The sequence below is a fragment of the Podospora pseudocomata genome, chromosome 4 (assembly GCF_035222375.1).
Source record: "Podospora pseudocomata strain CBS 415.72m chromosome 4, whole genome shotgun sequence".
Taxonomy (NCBI): domain Eukaryota; kingdom Fungi; phylum Ascomycota; class Sordariomycetes; order Sordariales; family Podosporaceae; genus Podospora; species Podospora pseudocomata.
In genome coordinates, this window is record NC_085888.1 from 3,197,765 (window position 1) to 3,217,137 (window position 19,373).

Below are 19,373 nucleotides of genomic sequence, written 5' to 3' on the forward strand. Positions count from 1 at the left end.
ATGTTGCGATAAATCAGGCCGGCAGGGGTTGCCAGCCTCGAGTTCTTAATCACAACTTCACTCGCTGCCCGCATTATACAAAGCCATCTGCCTCCTGTCTCTGTCACCCTCAGGTCTCCATCAATTAAGTGCTACCACAGGGACTGTTCACCAGTTATTGAAGAGTGAAAATAGCGTCTAATCTTCCCTTCTCAAACATTTAGATTTAAAGTTCGGGTTCAGTCTGGAAACAACGTCTTCAATCACATGCACAATTGTGAGCCGAGTCTTATCTCACCTCCAGGTGAACTCAAAAGCACTGCACCAAGACGTGTCCGCCTGCCTTTTCTTCTTGTTTCACTTGGTTATTCGTCCAAGTACCTATCTAGCCGTCTCGTATATCTGTCTATCCTACCTCTATCGATGAAAATGGTAACTCCGCGCCTGAGTATCGCACCCAGCTGCTTAGTAGATTTTCACCCTGCTCCTCCTTTCGCTGTAGATACGGATGGTTCTGTCTGCCTGTCCAGGCCTCCTCGAACGCCTCACCATCGCCGCGTCTTTTGATAGCACTTTGCTGACGGAGTATTGTACGCCAGGTTCGGGTACTCCACGACCTCGAGTGCATGGCCTGAGGAGATAATCTTCATTGAATCGAGATTTGTCCTCTAAGATTTGGAGCTTCTCTGCGAGCTTCAGGCTTTTTATGCGTTTCGTGGGTTCGATCTCGAGCATGTCGAGCTGGATTATGTCCAAAAGGTCGTGAATTAACTCGGAGGCCTGCGGACTTGCGTGCAATTCATGAAACATCTGTGATAATCTGGTCAGCGGGTTGATACGTCCCAAAAATATGATTGATCCTCACCTCCACAACAGCTGGCTTAACAGTCGTTGTAAGCATATTGTCCTCACGGTAAAGTGCATAGAATGTATCGGTTTCAAAACCGTAGAGTCCATCCATCGCCAATCGCTTGTCGCCAAACTCGTCAAAACCATTGGGACCCAGCAAGAGCCAAGTCAAAAATTCAAGGTAAACGCAGCCCAATGACCATATATCAACAGCACGACTCCTTGCTCCCAGTCGTTGTGCAGTTTCCGGTGCTTCATATGTCACGGTGCCGAAGACACGGTCTGACATCTGTCTAGACTGGGTCCTTCTGTTGTGATTACGAGCGAGCCCAAAGTCGGCCAAAACAAGGCTTCCTCCGATAGCATCTTCTGTACCTGTACCAAAGATGAGAATGTTACTCGGCTTGATATCGCCGTGTCTGTAAAATGCCCTGTCATCATTTAAGCCTTCTGGATCGACGCGCTCCCGGTGCAAGATTGACAAGGCTTCAGCAAGTCCTCTGCATTGTTCGATAACCCACTGGTGGTGTTGGGCGGCACGTTGCGAGGTTGGGTCCGCCGAAAGGCAATACTGTTCCAAATTCATGTCGGCCCAAGGCAGTATGAAATGATAGCGGCCATGATACTGGTAGGTTGCTAGTAAGGAGAGGAGATGGCGATTTGACTGCTTGGTCGCGAATTGTAAAGCCTTCATCTCGGACTTGAAATCATCATCCGAAGATAATGCTTTGAGCTCTTTCAAGGCAAAACGATTGCCTTGATATCCGAGCGGAATCTAGTGTAAATTAGCAAATTGCAGCTCCCAACGATGATTTTGAAACCTACCATTGAGGTAAACTCGTGATGGTCGGGATGGATCACCACACTTGTAACGGACGCAAAACCACCGACCAACTCGGCAGTCTCTCTTCCAGGCCCACCTATGAATGGCAAAATCTGTCGATCCGAAAAGTTGTAATGTCTGGCTGGATTCTGATCGTCTCCTTTGCTGAAAACTGGTGCTAGGAAGGACCACTGCCTGTCCTCAAAACCATGCTTGGCAAAGGGTCTCCAACGTCGGGTGTAAGTCAGTTTGAGATGCGGCTGAGTAGCCGATTGGAGTTCCTCCTCAGAACCGTGGACAAGGGGCAAGCAGTCGTCCGAGGTCCCCGCAGCAATCATGTCGAATATATAACCCGCCCTGTCCAACAAGACCAGAATGGCGAAGACTTTCTGGAACGATCTGCTGGCCTGACAAATGACATCGGCGGTTTCACGAACACTGACCTCCAACCATCTTTTGGGAAGGTCCCGGTTGCGGACCAGCCTCTCCAGCTCCTGACAGACGTTGTTCGTGTTCACGATAGTAGATAAAGCAGTCCGAGGCAAGAACTGTCTCGTGCCCCAGTGGGTAGGGACCATGGCACTGACTAAGGCATCCTGCATCGCCGAAGCCTCTTCATCGCTGGAGTCATCACCGGCAGATATCCTTTCACCAGAGAGTATTGCATCGCTCACCAGTTCTGGGAGACGGATATCGGGAATTTCGTATTGTCCCAAGGGGGAGGGCACGGAGACAGAGACCACCGCAGCGTCAGTGTCGAAGGCTGGGTCATGATTATCCAATGTAGCTGGGATTGTGCCAGGTCCGTCATCGGCCGTTTCTGTTTTGGTAGCGTCAGGTGTCCAACCCAAACTTCGTGGCTGATCAATTGACTTGTGACTCTGGCCCAGCATCGCGTTTGGGGCAGTTTCTGGGGTAAAGACATGGATGGAGCCTGGCCCGAACTGAGTTTCCATTTGTGTCCAAATCTTCGTCATCGGGACCACATATGCGTACCCACGCGGATCGCATGCAACAACATGACCGTAGATCTCGTGAGTCTCTTGGTCAATCACCAGGGAGCCGGACTCTCCGTCAATAATACCTACGCTTATGGTCAGCAATATTCTACATTCTCTCTGTAAGATGTCAAAGGTATACTCTGAGTTGTATCCAAGATCACTGTCCATGCTTCACAGAGAACTCGATCGGGCCCCGAGCCAAGCATCGCCGTGCTACCCAGCAGCCTTCCTGGAAGCACGCCGCGGATACCAGACACGACGTGTACTGGGACGCGGTGGAATCTAGGTGCCTTGGCAAATTTCTCTAATGCTATGGCTTGCCCTTCAGGGCCAGAGGGGAAGTACTGGTTAGGGAGAGGGAACAGGGGTTGTTGAGCACTAGGCGTTACCAAGGACCAGTCGAGGTATGCTTCCCAGCCATCGAGTTGACGAGGTGGTCGGATCCTATCGACGAAGAAAGAGTCACCCTGCACTGAGCTGTGGAAGCGGGGTTCGCCGTCCCATTCCTCAGATATCTCATCTTCATAGTCCTCATCATATTCCATAACCTTATCGGTCCATAACTCTCCCAGATCTTCCATCTCATCATCATTGAGAGTAGACTCGCTAGAGGCGTCCATATCGAGGGATGCTGTGTCTGTGGTGATGAGAGAGTCGGCATGTTCCTGCTTTTCGGGTTCAAAGAGATGATCAACCGTCATGACAGCAATAGAATCCCCGACTCGGATGGTCAACCCCAGAGTCGCGGTTCGAGACCCATGATGAGCGACAGCACCGCACCAAGTAATGTGCCTGCCAAGTTCCGGGTGGATGTTCTCGTCCCCGGCGGTTCGTTTCTTGGGGTTTTTGGGCGACCGATAGTATAATAGCTGAAAAGGCGGCACCGGCATTTTGTCTGGATCGTCTTCGCGAAACAGGTGAAACACTTTCGACTTTTTACCGCAGTACAAGGGGTCCTTCACGCGCTTTTTGAAGAGGTCACTGAGCTTACGAAAGTCTTCTCTGCGACAAAAGATGACGATATGGGGTGTGGCTTCCTCTGGTGATGGCCCTCCCATGTGGAGACGGTAGTCTATTGTATCGGCGCGATCTCGAAGGTCGGGGTTCTCGTTGACTGTCTTGCGCATTTCCTCCGACACGAATCGAAATCTGGCATCGTACTCATTGGCTTTCCATTTACCGAGAGTGACCTCTGCGTGAGGGTAAATGAACATGCTCTTAACCCCAGGTATGCAGTCTGCTCGGTCGTAGGAATTGGAGGCCAAGGGGGCGCTGATGGCCGGGGCTGATACTGCGGTGTTGCTCGGCCCTGTAGGTTGTGATGGTGGGGCTGCCTGGGCTGCGACATATGCGTGATGCTGTAGTTGGTGCGATGGCTGCTGAGGCTGCTGAGGTGAACTTTGCTGCGATGGTTGATGAGATGATTGTTGTTGGTGATGGCTGCTAACCGCTGCATTGTCTAGTGGAGGTGAACTATCGTCGCCGGTTGACTTCGGTTGGACCGACGAAATGGAAGTAAGGCTTGTTAGGGGAGTCGAGAGGGCGTCGTACGGCTTCGCTGTGCTGGCCATGTTCGGACAGCCTGCTATAGGGCGACAAGTGCGTGGAAGATTTTTGGAAACGACCATGCAAGATAACAAGATGCTCATATCTTTCGCGAGGTATTCAAACATCAGACATGGTGGGAAAAGATTGGTTAGAGAATTTAGATGAATCAGGTCAATGGAGAGATGCAGAAGATAAGGGAAAAGCAATCGAAACGTGGTGTGGACGGGGAGGGGGTATCACTTCGCTCTGGCGGCAAGTTGACTTCGACTGTGCCATGCAAAGCCAGAGCCACCAATCGCAACAACACTCCCAACGCCACTCACACATTTCCATTATTCAGGCGTCCTGGCTCAGCCCCTCTTTTAAATATGGTGGAAATTCGAATGCCCGCCTAGTTCTCGTGGCACTTGCCGTTTTCCCCGTTAATCATTAACTTAACACTCATTAACTCATCCCCGGGGCGAGCCTCCTGAAGCTTATACCTGGCTGTCATACATAACTTTGAATTCTCAACAGCTGAGCCAAGATGGCCACCGACTACAAGACTCAGATTGCTGACAGCCTGTTGGGGAAAACAGGAGAGTTCGACGCATTCTTTAGACTCTACGACGAGCTCCTTAACATTGGTTCAAGGAGCTTTGTAGTTCAGATTGACAACCCATCACAGCAGAACTCTCGGCCTGTTTCTCATGACTCCATCATCATAGCCGCAAAGGTTTTAAAAGCCCAAAGCTCCCTCAGCCTCAAGGACACCAAAGAGGCCATCCAAAAACGTCTTACAGCACAGAAGCTCTCCTCGCTTGAGGTAGACATCGTCTTGAAAGTGGCTGTACAGCTGGCCTTTATGGTCCACCCCAATGTTTATGACTCCCATGGGCCCGCTTTCAGAATCGGATCTTATCGGCCTGCGTCCTGGTTGTCAGAAGAGAGTTTCACCGACTTCGTCAGCAAGTCGTTCCCCCATGTGTCTTCAACGAGGATATCGCGAGTCCAGGATGCTCTCGCGGAAGAAAAGTCCCTCAAGGCCTGGAAGTTGAAAGAGCGATTGGGCATCAAATTCCGACCGACCAACAATTTGGCTGAGCATCTTGTCTTCGACCCCGACAGCCAAAGTCTTTATTTGTTTCACCACGCTGGATATCTCAAGGCCCATCTGGACTTGTGGGAGCCCAAGAAGAACTCTAGGGACATTGGAATAGGAGGAGCCATCGCCGAGTGAGTTACTTACCTAGGGTTCTTACCTTTTTTTCTCTATTTTTCGTCGGCATCGTACTGATAACAGCAGTGGAACATTGAGCCCCCGGTTGCTAGCCGAGACTCTCCATTCACTTCAGTCTATTCTATTCCGATGGGGCGACGAAAAGTCCAAGGTTATTCTCAACGAACTGATCAAAAAACAGGGCTTTGACAGCTCTTGCGCTATTCATGAAGGATACAAAATGTTCAAAGATGGTACCGGGGATTTTGTTTACACCTTCTGGGGAGAGAGGCTCGCAAGCATCCATGACTTGATGCGTGAGCGTCCTCCTCGGACAAAGTTCCAGAAGTGGATCAAGTGGCAAACCACAGAAAGAAACTTCTTCCTTGTCGGCGGCCTTGCCTTGATCATTTCTGCTGTTGTTGGGATATTAAGTCTTGGTCTTTCTGGGTTTCAAGCATACATTGCGTGGCAGGCGTGGAAAGTCGGAAACCAACCACCTACCTAGGAGTGGTTAACCATTACTAGATCAGCAATGCCGACACAACTCTAACATCCTCGGACGTGGGTCAGTAGTTATCTACCTAGGTACGAAACCAAAGGGATCCGATAATGCCACGAGGTCAGACGAAAGAAAGAAAACACAAAAGCCCGGTTTTGATTCTGTTATGCACCAACCTCCGACCTGCCGCCCCTTCATAAAACCTTGCTAGCATAGCATCTTCTCCATGTCCTTCCCAAAACCAGCTGCCACCTTTTGTGGTTTGCCGTCATTCGACAACAGTGTCGCTGGACTTGCTCGGATCTGGCTCTCAATCTCATCGCAAGCAGCAAAGAACTCCTCCTCCGTCTTCTTGTAGGTGCCCATCCAAATGGCTACAAAATCTCATTAGCACACAACCAACGAACTGTTGTCATAGCATCTATTACTCACACTTAATAACGATGAGGGCATAAGAAAAGAAGGTCGATAGCTTGGCTCTCGACTCCCATGTCCTCGATGAAGTTGAGAGTGATGATGATATCCTTCAAGAGCATCCCGCGCGAAACCCACTCATTGTACTCCAAATTCTGTGTGACGGCCTCGTAGGCGAGGTGGAAGGCCTCGTTGTGGAACTCAGCAGAGTTGGAAGGCATGCCCAGGAGCTTGAGATCTGGATTGCGACGGTTAGCAGCCGGTTGCGCTCGCTCGATGAAAGCGCAGAGAGGCGTGAGGCTTGTGCTTACAGTCATTAGGGGACATCTGGATCAAGTGCTTGCGGCCGGTCTCGGCGACTGTCAAGATGGAAGAGTGGTCAGCAGGCTAGGAAAACTCGCTTGAAGGGAGTTTTTAGAGCCGAGGAGACGCCCGAAGATTGAGCCGGCCGCGCGTGGGTAGCGGACATACGAATGATCTCGCGAAGACCGACGTGAGGGGGATAACAGTGGTGAATGTTGCGACCGCACTCCTTCTTGGCCATGCCGATGGTCGGCTGGCGGCAGGTGTTGACGCTGGCGTTGAGGTGGACGGTGAGCTGCTTAAGCTGACGAGGCATAGCCGTCTTGGTCTCGACGGTGCAAATCATCTTGATGATTGGTTCTGGTTGCTGGAAAGATGGATGTCCGAAGAGGATAAAAGAAGTCGAGATTGTGTGGAATGTGTGAAAGTAGAAGTGGCAACGGTTGTTCGGTCTGACTGGATACTGGAAGAAAGAGAAGAGGAGGAAGATGGGTGGAAGGACGAGACTTTGTACCTGTGCCTGAGAACAACCAGGAGCAAACAGAACGGCAGTGGGTCCATAACCTGACTGGCGCTAGGAGTGAATACCCTCAGAACAATAGGTAGTGAAGGGGGTGGCGTTGCTCGTGACTGAGAGTGTGACTAACCCTTACTCACCATCTGAATCAGCATTGCTCCCGGCCACAAACCCAACACTTCACCCTGATTTCCTTGGTATGAAATGGCGCCAGAAGGAAGCAAATAATTGCGTTTGCACTGTGAAAATGTACCGAGCATGTGCATGAAACACGTGAAGTACTCCATCGGAGTATTTCCTGTGCTTTCCCCGGCCTTCAGTCTTGGTCAGGTGTCCTCAGTCTTTTTCAGCTGTCCCATGACTACCGTGAGCATCCAGGATCTTCTGGCAGCCTTCGAGTGAGAATGGCAGTGCTATCCTTCATTTCAGATGCTCTAGACTGACATCCCCTTGGGGGTTCAGGCTGGCGACTGGATCATTGGCAAGGACTAAACCCAAGCGATGAAGAAGAGTTTAGATAAGAAACACAAGCGACAGATAGAATTATGATCCAGACTCCACAATTGATTGTTTCAGCTCCTTCTTATACCTAAAGCTATTTTCTTGTCCGGTTTCCAACCCTGTTGCAGAAACATCTCCAAATGATGCCCTCTGATCAAATATTGGCGGGGCCTTGATGAATGGTATTGAGCAGCTCCTCGCAAGTCCAACAATTTTGCATGTAGATGTCTGCGAAGCTCATTACTATGGTAGAAAAGCCAGGACTTGGCTGAGATTCAAGCCATCTTACCATAGAAGGCCCGGAAGCAGGCGGAGTAGAAGAGAGCGCGGATGAGCGTAGTATTGCCCTTATTCTGGTGGTATGAGTGAACATGCACTGATTGCGATCGAAGATTTGATTGATCTTCTGATAGGCGAGCTTCAAAATCTCGGAGGTGAACTTCGCGCAAACAGGGCCCAGAACCGGGTTTCAAGCGCCGAGGAGATACTCGTCTACAAGCAATGTCAGCCGCACGCATGAGGGCGGGTCGGATGAATCAGACATACAATCTTCGTCGGTCAGGACGACCAAACGCTTGCGAGAGATGGAGGTAGCCGTTTGGTTTGATTAGCATATATCTCGTGGAACGCCAGACGACGACGACTCCGTCAAGAGCATTGTTGAAGTGAGGAATGCACTTACAGGCCATGTTTGATCTTTTTTGATAGACGGAAGCACGATTTATGCAGACTGGATGATAGCAAAGCTTAGTCGAATGGTTGCGATACTGGCAAAGGCGAGAGGTTGATCTGTTGCGGGTTGGGTGGGGTGAAGGAAGAGGAGAAATGAGAGGAGAGGATGATATTTTATATCTGCAGAGCTGCGCTGGGAGCAACAGGCGGGTGTGATGGACAAACGCATGGCCCACCTTAGGTGAACTGGGAGACAACAGTACCTGACTGCAGGGCGATATTCAATGTCATGGTTCGGGAAGAATGTCGAACCGCACTCTTCCACATGATATGGGCTCGTTTTCCAAGCCGAAGAATCATGTGTCCAAACACTTTGAAAAGCTTTTAGCAAGAGAATCAAGTATCTACCTATCCGGTCAGAAAAAGAGGAAATACAAGATACCTGTATCGGAACGGAGGACGATGCTGAGAGTCAAAACCAGGTGTTGTTTTGCATGTTAACTTGGTGTGTTTCAACCCGTGACCTGCTCTACTTATAAGGACCCTGCGAGTGTATATAGGTATACACTGATGTTTGCCTGTAGACGTATATAAAAAAGATCGGTTGGTAACGTGTTATGATGTCTTGTACATCAGTCGCGCCGTGAGGCAAGATGTTCAAGCATGCGGGTACATGTAACGAAAGGACTAGGATTCAAGCCCTGACCACATGGCATCCGTCCTCGAGATGTTCCAAAAGCCTCCTGGTCAGCTCCAACCAGTGCATGTGGCCACTATCTTCACTCCATTCCTGGGCAACCTCAACGTCGCCCGTCGCATTGCCTCTAACTTCGGGAACTATATAAAGTAAACCTAGGTATACTCGCATCGTACCTATCGTAGGATATCAAGAACACGAGCCCTTTCAAAAAACGAGACAAGAAACGCGCATGAAGGACTTTACACAAGGGACGAGAAATGTAAAGAATATGGTCAATTCATGAGGCCTTCCGTCCGTTCGCCCAGAAACACAGATAGCCCCATGGAGGTCCACCAAGTGTCTGATGTGGCTGTGATGAAAGGAGAGAGGATAGAAGAGGAATTATCTGGGAGGAGGGACGATATTTTATAATTAAACAGGAGGTGGTGGGGCAGGGCCACAGCGTAAGTGAATGAATGACAGACCCACTGGAAGTGAATATCGACAATAGCTTCAAAAGTCTGCAACGCGGTGAGAGATGGTATCTTGATTACAATCTCACTGTATCAGACGCCAACGCCAGCTTGGCCCTTCCAAAGAGGGAGCGAATAAGAGGCAATGGGAAAGTGAACAAAAGGTATGCATTTAGGTAGAAATTCAGGGGGGTGAATCAACCACTGCACCTAACGATGATGCATTTCAATTCGTGCTTGTATAGGTAAATGCTGACCCAATTGCTTCTTTCCCCATCATGCCTGCCATGGAGTAAGCCTTGCAACAGAGCAAAAGGGACTGTTTGTTTGCATAAAGGGGCGCCGCTTGCTGAAGCCAACAGGGGAAGTTTGCGGAGGTCTCGATGTCAAACCTTCCACATCAATCAAGCAATGCCCGACTTTCCCAACACGGGCTTCAAGCTGCCAGTCAGTGACAAGCGTGATTATCGTTTGGGCTTCATAACTATCTCTGACCATCGACAGGAACAAGTGGGTGTGGCATTAAGTGACGTCTCCCTCTTCTAGCCGCCTTCCTTGCTGTCGACGCCTGTGTTTCTACCGTGAGTTTGAAGCATCCACCAAAACCGCCTGTTGTAGTCAAATGACTGCAGCAAATTTGTCTATCAAACCACCTGGTCATAGCCACTGGCCCAATAAGGCGCTTTTTGTGATTGTAACTTGTACCTAACAGGCTCTAGCCATAATTACATGGTAATCTGATCAAAACAGACCATTTAGCGAGTTCATTATGCTAAAGCATGGTATGAGGAGGACGGAGTAAGCAACCAGTCAAAACTAGGGCTGTTATTGGACGCTACAAAGACATTAGGGCTAAACGATTCTGGCTGCCATGATATTGCTTCCTCGAGGAAAAGCCCGCCACTTTAGAACACTCTACATTCAGGCAGTAAGACATTGAAAAAGTCCCATCTGGAAGCTGCTCAGGTTGACCTCGATATTCTTGAGAGAAAGGGGAATGCAGCGAGTATGAGAGAGATGGTGAAATCTTATGAAAGATGGTGCCCATGGTTGTCAGGCTGAGGAAATGGAATGCACATGGGTGCACCCTTGTCAATCTTTAGGTACATAATGTGGAGTATTCAAAAGCAGACAAACCCAGCGTGCTGATTTCTTTGTGTTGATGTGCAATGGAAGATGGGGGACAACCCTAACCCAGGAGCGGCTGTGGGTAGGGTTGGTAAAAGGGGGAAGTGGGGCTGACCCTGTCCCGGGGACTTTGGGGCTGTCGGTGCAGCTGGACCAAGACAACGATCAAATAAACGCATACCGAGCAATTGATGGAAGAGTAGAAAGATAGTCTCAGAGTTTATGTCCTGCAAATGTCATTGAGCATGCTCGGTCGATGACAATAGGTATTGTCATGACTGGATTGTTCTTTGTTGAGCTTTCCGGATGCATCGCGGCTGGTCACGACAAACCCCTTTAAACAGCAGACGTTCTTTGTGAGACTTGGCGAGAAACATCATAAACGTCAACATTAGAAGTAGACATACCCCACGTAAAGTGGGAAATACGGTGTAAGCTGCTCCGACCACCTTCCCCGTCCCGTGGATCAAGGTGTTCAAGTCAATTGCGTCGAGTCTTCAACTTCTCTCACAATGGCGCAAGATCCTGCGCAGCAGCCTCCCGAGGACCCTTCAGCTGGTCAGCTGGTACTCTCACAAAATGTCACCCCCAGTGAACCTAGGGAATGGCCCGAGGCGATCCCGCAACCTCACTGGGTGGAGAATCCACCAAGGACCGAGTGGAGGCGGATGGTCCGATGGGGCATGTGGCGGTTCCGTGAAACAGGCGAGCATATGAATCTCAGCACCTTCCAGTTCCCTTGGTGGGCAGCAGACTTCCCCCCGTTCATCCCGCCCCCCGGCAAGTACAAGGGCCCGAGAGTCCCGACAGGATACAAGCCCGCCCCTGGCGGGAACGACGGGGAGGCACCGGCTGAGGACTTTTTCAAGGCGAACAAGTTTGAAAAATTCACAGAGCTCCCACAACGGCTGACGGATTCGCCTTTTGTGGCACAGGCCCCACGAGAAATCGTTACCTTCCTCGAGAATTACTACCGGCTCAAGTTTGTCAAGGTGCTCGGCTGGGGAGGTGAGGGCATCGCGATTCTTTTCGTACACTCAAGAGAGGATGGGACGTGGTACTTTGTCGCCAAGGCCCCTATCGACCAGGAGGGAAGGGATGGTCTGAAGCGGGAGGAGGCTTTTCAGCGCAAGTTCACGGGCGCTCAGCATATCGTTCAGCTTGCGCCGCTGGAATGGTTTTTACAACCTGATTTAGAGGATCTTGGAATGGACCTGCCATTACAGCTTGGTCTCGACAATCCTCACCCGCCAGATGTTGAGGTCGCCTCGGCGGTGATGCTGTCGGAATTCCTCCCGAGCGGAAGTCTTGCCAAGCTGATCAACGCTTTGAATCTGAAGCCGCATCTGAAGCCGGTGCCCAACTACTTTGCCTGGAACATCTGGCTCTGCAGTAAGTGAATTTCTCGTTCCACGGTAGACTCAAAGGCACTTACCTTGCATATTAGTGGTGAGATCGCTCGTGGAATTCAAGTACAGCCCGCAAGAGAACAAATATGATCCGGGCGACGGTTTCCCGGTATCCATCACATTTGACGATGTAATATCGGGAAAAAAAGACAACATTCATTTTGACCTTGATCCTGCCAACTGTGAGTTAGCTGTCTCCTGCAGCCAAAACAAGGTTTCCCTCAACCATGAAAAGGCTAATGTGATTTAGACATATTTGGTGACCGTGGGGTCGGCTGGACCGATGATCAACACTACATCGCGCCCGTTCTCAAAATGGCCGACTTTGGCGCCTCTGAGACTATCGAACAGGACGTTTTGTTCAAGAATCCGTACGTATGCGACCCTGGTGTTCAAACGATGAGATTCAGGTAGGGGGTATCTGACCGCGCCTCCCTCCCTGTCTTTAGGTTCAAGATGTGGGGATATCGAGTCCGTGGCAAGTTCTCGTACTGGGCCCCTGAACAGTTCTCAGAAGAGTGGGATTATGTCGAGGCACTGCCACACGATATATTACCTCCAGACCACGTTGTTGCGGGAAAATATTCCTGGAAGCTCAATCTCTGGCAGGCCGCTCAGGTAAGCAACCATCTCAGCATTGATTACCTACCGGTTGTTACTGTGACTAATCAAGTTCAACACCATTCAGTCTATGGTTACACTTCTGACGGGAATGTACCCAGAATCACCACCCATTCCCACATGGATGGAATTCGGTCAAGTGGAGGGATGGGGCTACGGTGCCTACGCCTTGGAAGGGTTGAAGCCATACGTTGACCCTCGCCTCACAAACATCTTGGCGCGCTGCATGATGGAGAACCCGGATCACCGACCTGATATCGGCGAGCTGCGAGGCGAAATGGTGGCCATATTGGGACATTATCGACATCTCGGGCAGCAAGAAGGTAACCCGGACGAGACGGACTGGCCAAGGAACTGGCACAAAGCTCCATATGAGGAGCAGACACCATGGACAGATAGACAATTGCATGCATGGGTAGATGAAGCTCTTTACCAACCCGCATCGGCGCCAGCTCCTGGTGTCCCCCCTCCGGCAGACGACGGGGGACTAAGTCCAGCACAAATGGAGGATGCTCAAGTTAAAGACGTGCAACAAGAGTTGAGCGAGTCTCAGCGGGAAGAACTATCTGACAAGTGGGCCGACAAGAAGAGCCAGGCGTTTAAGAATAGGCTGGATGCCATGCAGGAGGCCCAACCCATGAAGATCTACGAGAGATGGTGGAACCCAGCCCTGGAAAAGACAGAGACGTACAAACGGCAAAAGGAATGGAAACGATGGCTCAAAACAAGACCTCCAACTGAGCAAGAAGAAGTCGACGCGATGTCTCAAGCTAAGCAACAGGCCGCTTTCGAAAGCTGGCTCGCCAGGAGAGTGAAGGACGAAGAACAGGAGAGGCGATTGCAGGCCTACATCAAGCACCGTGATTGGAAGCGGGAGTTCAATCTGCTCTGGGCTTCCAGGCCCGCCGACCACCCTCCAGAAACCTACTACTCCTGGGTGTTGCAGATGGCCAAGATGGAAGCCACTCGGCCACACACGGATGCCTACATTGCCGACTGTTTTGAGCAGATCAACGACTATGTCAAGCAGCAGCATCAGGACATGATTTCCCAGCTCGACAAGAGGGCAGAGAGGCGTATTGCAGAACAGCAAGATATCATAAGACGATCGGGTCAGCCGGATCTGACATTCCTGGAAATACAAGTGATAAGGCGTTACTACGATGAGGACATCCCGATATATCTTCCCACGCTGGGGACCAGTCTCTCAAGGCGTATCTACCGGCTGCAGAAGGAGATCTTTGGCCAAGACTGGCATATTGGGAAGTCCAGTCAGATGATCAGCCCATTCCGTTCGATTTCTTCCCTGGTGAATCAGGACAGAATCGTACCGTACAAGCACGACGACAATCCTCTTCCTAGCTCAAGCCCGCCACTGAGTCGCACTCCTACCCCGGATCCCCCACGGTTGGATCCTACTCCTGGCGGAGGAGGAGGAGGAAAAGGAGATGACGATGACGACGACGATAGTGATGATGGTGGTGATGGCGGAGCTGGTGGTGCAGCTGGCGCCAGTGGTCCTAGTGCAAGCGGAGGCGGTGGAAGAGGAGGAGCTCCTCCACCCTCTGTTAGTAACGACGATGATGGTGACGATGATGTTGGTATGGGTGGCCGTGCTCCGGCGCCACAGCCACAGGGACCAGTGTCAAGATTCAACCCAAATGCTCCCGTCTTCAACCCAAGTGCTCCTGTCTTCTACCCCGGTCCGAGAGTGGCTCCACCTCCAACTGGTCGCCGTGGCGGTCGCCGGGCTCCACCTCCGACCGATCGCCCAGCTCCCTCCGCGCCTCCACCCCCGCCTCCACCGGAGGTCGACCCTTACGAAGTCGAGTTTCCTGCGCTTGGTACGCCAGGCCCAGTTGTCCCTAAGCGTGTGGTCACCACCCAGATTGGACAGAACGATGTCAAGGACGCCAGGAGAGCGCGGCGGGCAAACAACCGAAATCTCGATCGCGTTTCTGATCCAGGTGTTGGGCCTAGTACTGTTTCTGCAGCGGCCCCTCCGGCTATCACCATAACAGCCTCTAGTCCTACAGCTCCTCTAGCTGCTAGCCCTGCGGTTGCCATCATTCAGGAGCGGATGCAAGAAATGGGATTGGCAGGGCCAGCAGCACCACCACCTCAGCACTTCCAGGCGCCCCATTTTGGAAATCCAATCGTTCCTATGCCGGAGGTGGAGAACCCCAGATTCGGAGCACCCATGCTGCCGCCCATTGGACAAGCAGGAACGGGACTATCGCTGTGGGACCCGGACGCAGCTCCAGCTCGATTCGCTGGGCTCCTGCCGCCGGGCGTTCCGGTTCCGCCACAGTATCGACATCTTGCCCAGCAACAGCCTCTTCCTCCCGCGCCATTTCCATACGGCAACCCTCCCCAAGGCGCTTATGGTGGTCCTCCAGTAGCTGGTTCTTCGATACCTGGTCAGCAAGGCCGCCCCCGAGGACGACGTCCACCATTTAAACCCGAACCTGGCAGAAACTCCATGCCACTTCCAGATGGAGGGCGCGTTGACCGTTGGGGAAATTGGTTCCATGATCCACAGACAACACCCCCTTATGTCTGGAGAGATCCTAAGATCCGACCTCGCTCGCCTACGCCTCCCCCGTCGCCGCTTGGAATGGTTTTGCCCCCCTTCCCAAACTGGGACTCACCTTGGCTGGATTATGTGTACCCTAGGGACTACGTCGCTCCGCTTGTGAATGGACAACCGCCGACGCCCAAGACGAAGTACGATCAGTACCAGAAGCAGAGAAGGGAAGAGGCAGACAAGGTCAGGGAAGAGGGTGTGCGAAGGGAGAAGGAGAAAAAGGCACGTGAAGAGCAAAGGGCTGTCATGCAGGCTAGACATCAACAACGCTTGAGGGAAAGGCAGACACAGAACCAAGATTACCAGCCTCCGGATGAAGGCGAAGGCGAGATTTCACCTAGGTCACTACAAGCCTTCCGAGTCTGGAAAAAGAAGAACAAGCGGGCGGAAAGAGTACAGGACGCGAGAAGGGAGAGGGTCCTGGAGCGAGGGAGGGAGATTGAGAGGGAAAGACGAATGGAAGAACCGCCTCCGCCCCCGCCGCCCAACTCACCTGACGCGTTGGATTTCCAGAGAAGATTACGAGAGGTCTTACAACGACGTGCCGACAGAGCGCAGGCGGCAGCAGAACCAAGGGCCACGATAGCGGATGCACAATGGAGATTGGAGATGGAGCGTGACCATGACCCCGCGAACATCGACCGAACCAAGGTTGGTCCCCCCCCACAGTTACCCCCTCCTCGCCCGGTCACCCCCCTGCAAGGGAGCCCAATTTCACCACCATCACAAAGGGCTGGACGGTTCGGGCCTGTTGGTCAAGACCGCGTTGAACACGATCCCGACAGTGATATGGAGGGCCGGCCTCCACCGCCGAGAAGGGAGCGCTGGTGGCATACCAGATCTCCATACAACCAGGGAGGCCGCAACTGGATGCAATCTAGCTCGTCCGACGAGGATGACAACACCATTCTCAGATCCCCAGGTTGGTTTCGACGAAGGCAACAACAAGAACGGGCTCTGGATGCCAGAAGGCAAGGCGACAGGGTGCTGTCTGGTCGAGTCAGGCCCCAACCCGAACGCAAATCCCTGCTCTCGCGCTTGGTAGACTTCAGCACGGCCATCACGTCCCCGCCTCGGCCCGGACGTTGGGGTGTAATCGGCGCAATTGACGGATGGTCGAGGAACCCGGGCAGAACCTCCAACGAGACCGGGAGCCCATCGCGGCGGCGGAGGGACTCGGGAGCGCCAGGGCGGAATCTAGGTGTGGATATTGATGCACTGCCTCGGATTGAATCACGCACCCGGACGGCGAGACCACCGCCCGTACCGTTTGGGAGACTATGGGTATCGCTGCAGCGGCAGCAGCATCGGCAACGTCAGAAGCAGCAAGGGAGTCAGCAGCAGCAGGGAGATCAGGGCGTGGTTATGACGGACGTAGATAAAAATAATTCGAGCTCCACCATCCGACCGCCGCGTCGTTGAGCGGGGTGGTGTTCCTGACAACTTTTGCAGTCAGTTGAAGGCAGATGCCTTTGGCAAAAAAATAGCGCTGGTTAGGTAGTTTTCTGGGTTGGTATTGTCGGAATGCTGTTTGACAGGATTTGGAAACAGGATTGGAAAAGGGACTTCCGATAGGGTCTGCTTGGAATTTCGGGGTTTCCTTAGCAATTATCTACGTAATTAGATCCATAAACTGTTTCTCCCAGTCTTTCACTCACTCCCCGCCGTTTTGATAACGCAGGTGCTCATTGTCAATGATGACAGTGGTTTCGGCGTCGAAGTGGCCTCTCGGCAATCCTACGCCCAGACCGCTATTGTTTACTTTTCTACTTTTCCAAGGGGCTCACAGGGGTAATGTGGACCGCCTTACCAACCCTAACCCTACCTCCAGGTTAATGTTGCACTTCCTCCCATCAGCTGTTGTCTGAAACCTAAAACAAGTTGGAGATCTCCCATGTCACGTCAAAGATTACGACTGGTTTTAAAATTCTCGTGGTGCATAAAGCTGATCCTAGCAATTTATTCCTGTCGTACCTTTGATTCCTCCCTTCACCCCATTCAATATAAGTACCTGTTTACTAGTGTTAAAGGCCTACGTCTGGGTAGAGGCGTAGGTTGCAGGTAAAATGTTGAATTGTCGGATGAAGAAGAGACGGAAAAAAAGGCAGATGAAATATGTCACCCACCTCACAATGTCTTCTCATACCTCCCAAGGCCTGCGAACTTCCTCTGCAAAGCGCACGAAATATCCACTAAAACTATCCGAACCTCCTCGTATTTCCTCCTATCTCCTTCAAACTCCTGCCTCCCACTTTAATCGCAAGCCACGTCAAACGCTAAATAACCCTAACCCGGATATCATCCCATAACAGCCAGCAGAAAGCCACAGCAAATCCTACTCGTTGACGGATCCATCACCCACGGGAATCCTCATCTGTTCTCTCGGGGATTAATTCTCTCTTAGCCTCTTGCTTTGCCGCAGACCCTGATTCATAAATCCCGCTATTCTGAAGACCAAGACGTTCTAAATATATTGCGAGTCAGCATATATTCCGACATAAAACTGAACCTCCTCATGTCTCGTTCCGGCGGTTCCGAACCACCGGTTCCAATGAGTGCTCATTCAAATTAAACTCGCGCGAATGTTCTAGCGTCAGTCCGCGAACGAATGGGTGTCCCAAGAGATCCTCGTCATCGTGTATCATTGCGAGGTTTCCAGCTGAGAATAGTAAGGTACTGTGATGTGCCGAATGCCCAATTACCTGAAAAATTATTGTGATGGTTGTGATAGCGAGAAAGGCGGGTTTTTTGTGGAACAACGTGAGACCAGCCACTCAATATATGATGATCTGACAAAACGCTGGGAACAACCAGAGGCTGTGGGCCTGACGAAAGGCGGGTACCTATACTTCAACCCATGATGTCCCTTGTCAGGGTGAAGCAATTCACCACAGAGGACCAATTCACTCTTCCGAGCAGCGAATATGTGTTTGACCACGTCCGCCCCTCTCAACCATCTCCAGCTTGACCTCCTAAGCAACTGAAAACCAAACACAACTATCAATATCAGGTCGCATTACAGGTAGCCATAGTCTAGCGTGGTTCACGCTTGACAGGCAAAGTTTGCAATGCCATGAGAAGAAGGCTGAACATCCGGAACGCATAGAACACGTAGAATAGTGGCTTTTGGGCTGTGGGTGGAGCTATGACCTATCCACGGCTCCGAGCTCCACGTCGTTCATAAAGAGACGCCAGGCTGGTTGTCGTATTTCAGAATATCTTGGCTATCCAGAATTCCCTTCCACAAACGCCGGTCTGTTTATTGGCTGCCCGAGTTCCCGTGCCGCGACCTGTTGTACAAGCTTGTCAACCTCCTCGATCTCAAAGTGGAGAATTGCTGCAGTATAAATTAGCCGCCTGTAATGAATGACGTTTAGAGAGAAATAAATCTAAATCTTCAAGGGATAATGACGAAGCTCATTTTATAATAAATACATAGCACTTTGTCGCCAACTTGATCGGCGAGGCAGCGTGATTCGGCCCGGGATCCCACCGCCTTGGTTCCCTGTCGCTTTGTCGGTATCCCCCCTCTGTAGCCGTTCGTGCTGAGGAGGAAAAGAGTATTCTTGAAAACCAGATAAATCATCTCTCGTCCAAGTTTGTCCCGTTCAGGTCCAGGTTCTGGAAAGCTTGACGGAAAGGCCCCGACTGGTTGGGAGATCCGGCCAGCTTGTGTCCTTCCGGCACCAAGAGTTATGATTGTAAATTCCTACTTCTCTGAAGAATGGCTAAAAGCTCTCGGCGCTCTACAGCGTGCTGGCGCACGCGATTGGAATTATGACGGTTCCACACCGCTGGCTCCCACGAGTGCTGGTCGAGGTTGAAGTCGGGAGAGTGGTCCGGTGATGCCTCGGTGCGTCTGCAGAAGTCAGAGAACGGCGTCGAACAAGTAGCTAAATAGAAAAAGATCAGGCAAAAGCCCTGGGACCAACCAGAGCGTGTGGGGCTGGAGAAAGGTGGGCATACCTCACCCCGCGACGTCTGAGCAATTGACCACTGGTAATTCTGGAGCAGCCAAGACCGTAATTGAATCCGAGAAGTGAGTATTTGTGCGGGGACTTCGAAGATAGAACTCACCTACCCAGATCGGAAATCAATACCACCCCAGAGCATGATACGACTATTCACCCGTTGCTACAGGTGCCAAATAATATGGAACATACGCCATC

At 51.4% G+C, this 19,373-nt stretch overlaps 4 protein-coding genes across 4 annotated transcripts; 2 read left to right on the forward strand and 2 right to left on the reverse strand.

Moving 5' to 3' along the window:
- Window positions 1-444: 444 nt before the first annotated feature.
- QC762_405900 (uncharacterized protein) lies at window positions 445-4,409 on the reverse strand (the record flags this gene model as incomplete). The annotated part of the gene is made up of 3 exons (XM_062890042.1): window positions 1,654-4,409; window positions 845-1,603; window positions 445-789 (listed from the first exon to the last, which is right to left on the reverse strand). The coding sequence occupies exons 1-3, from the start codon at window positions 2,818-2,820 to the stop codon at window positions 445-447; spliced, it is 2,271 nt and encodes a 756-aa protein (XP_062743937.1). The 5' UTR covers window positions 2,821-4,409.
- Window positions 4,410-4,557: 148 nt separating this feature from the next.
- On the forward strand, window positions 4,558-6,279 carry QC762_405890 (uncharacterized protein). Its single transcript, XM_062890041.1, has 2 exons — window positions 4,558-5,415; window positions 5,486-6,279. Exons 1-2 carry the CDS (start codon window positions 4,727-4,729, stop codon window positions 5,904-5,906), a joined length of 1,110 nt encoding a protein of 369 aa, XP_062743938.1. The 5' UTR covers window positions 4,558-4,726; the 3' UTR covers window positions 5,907-6,279.
- On the reverse strand, window positions 5,931-7,270 carry QC762_405880 (uncharacterized protein). The gene is made up of 4 exons (XM_062890040.1): window positions 6,786-7,270; window positions 6,626-6,673; window positions 6,343-6,552; window positions 5,931-6,274 (listed from the first exon to the last, which is right to left on the reverse strand). Exons 1-4 carry the CDS (start codon window positions 6,961-6,963, stop codon window positions 6,108-6,110), a joined length of 603 nt encoding a protein of 200 aa, XP_062743939.1. The 5' UTR covers window positions 6,964-7,270; the 3' UTR covers window positions 5,931-6,107.
- Window positions 7,271-10,967: 3,697 nt separating this feature from the next.
- QC762_405870 (uncharacterized protein) lies at window positions 10,968-16,626 on the forward strand (the record flags this gene model as incomplete). The annotated part of the gene is made up of 4 exons (XM_062890039.1): window positions 10,968-12,178; window positions 12,247-12,367; window positions 12,446-12,614; window positions 12,685-16,626. Exons 2-4 carry the CDS (start codon window positions 12,312-12,314, stop codon window positions 16,624-16,626), a joined length of 4,167 nt encoding a protein of 1,388 aa, XP_062743940.1. The 5' UTR covers window positions 10,968-12,178; window positions 12,247-12,311.
- Window positions 16,627-19,373: the final 2,747 nt, after the last annotated feature.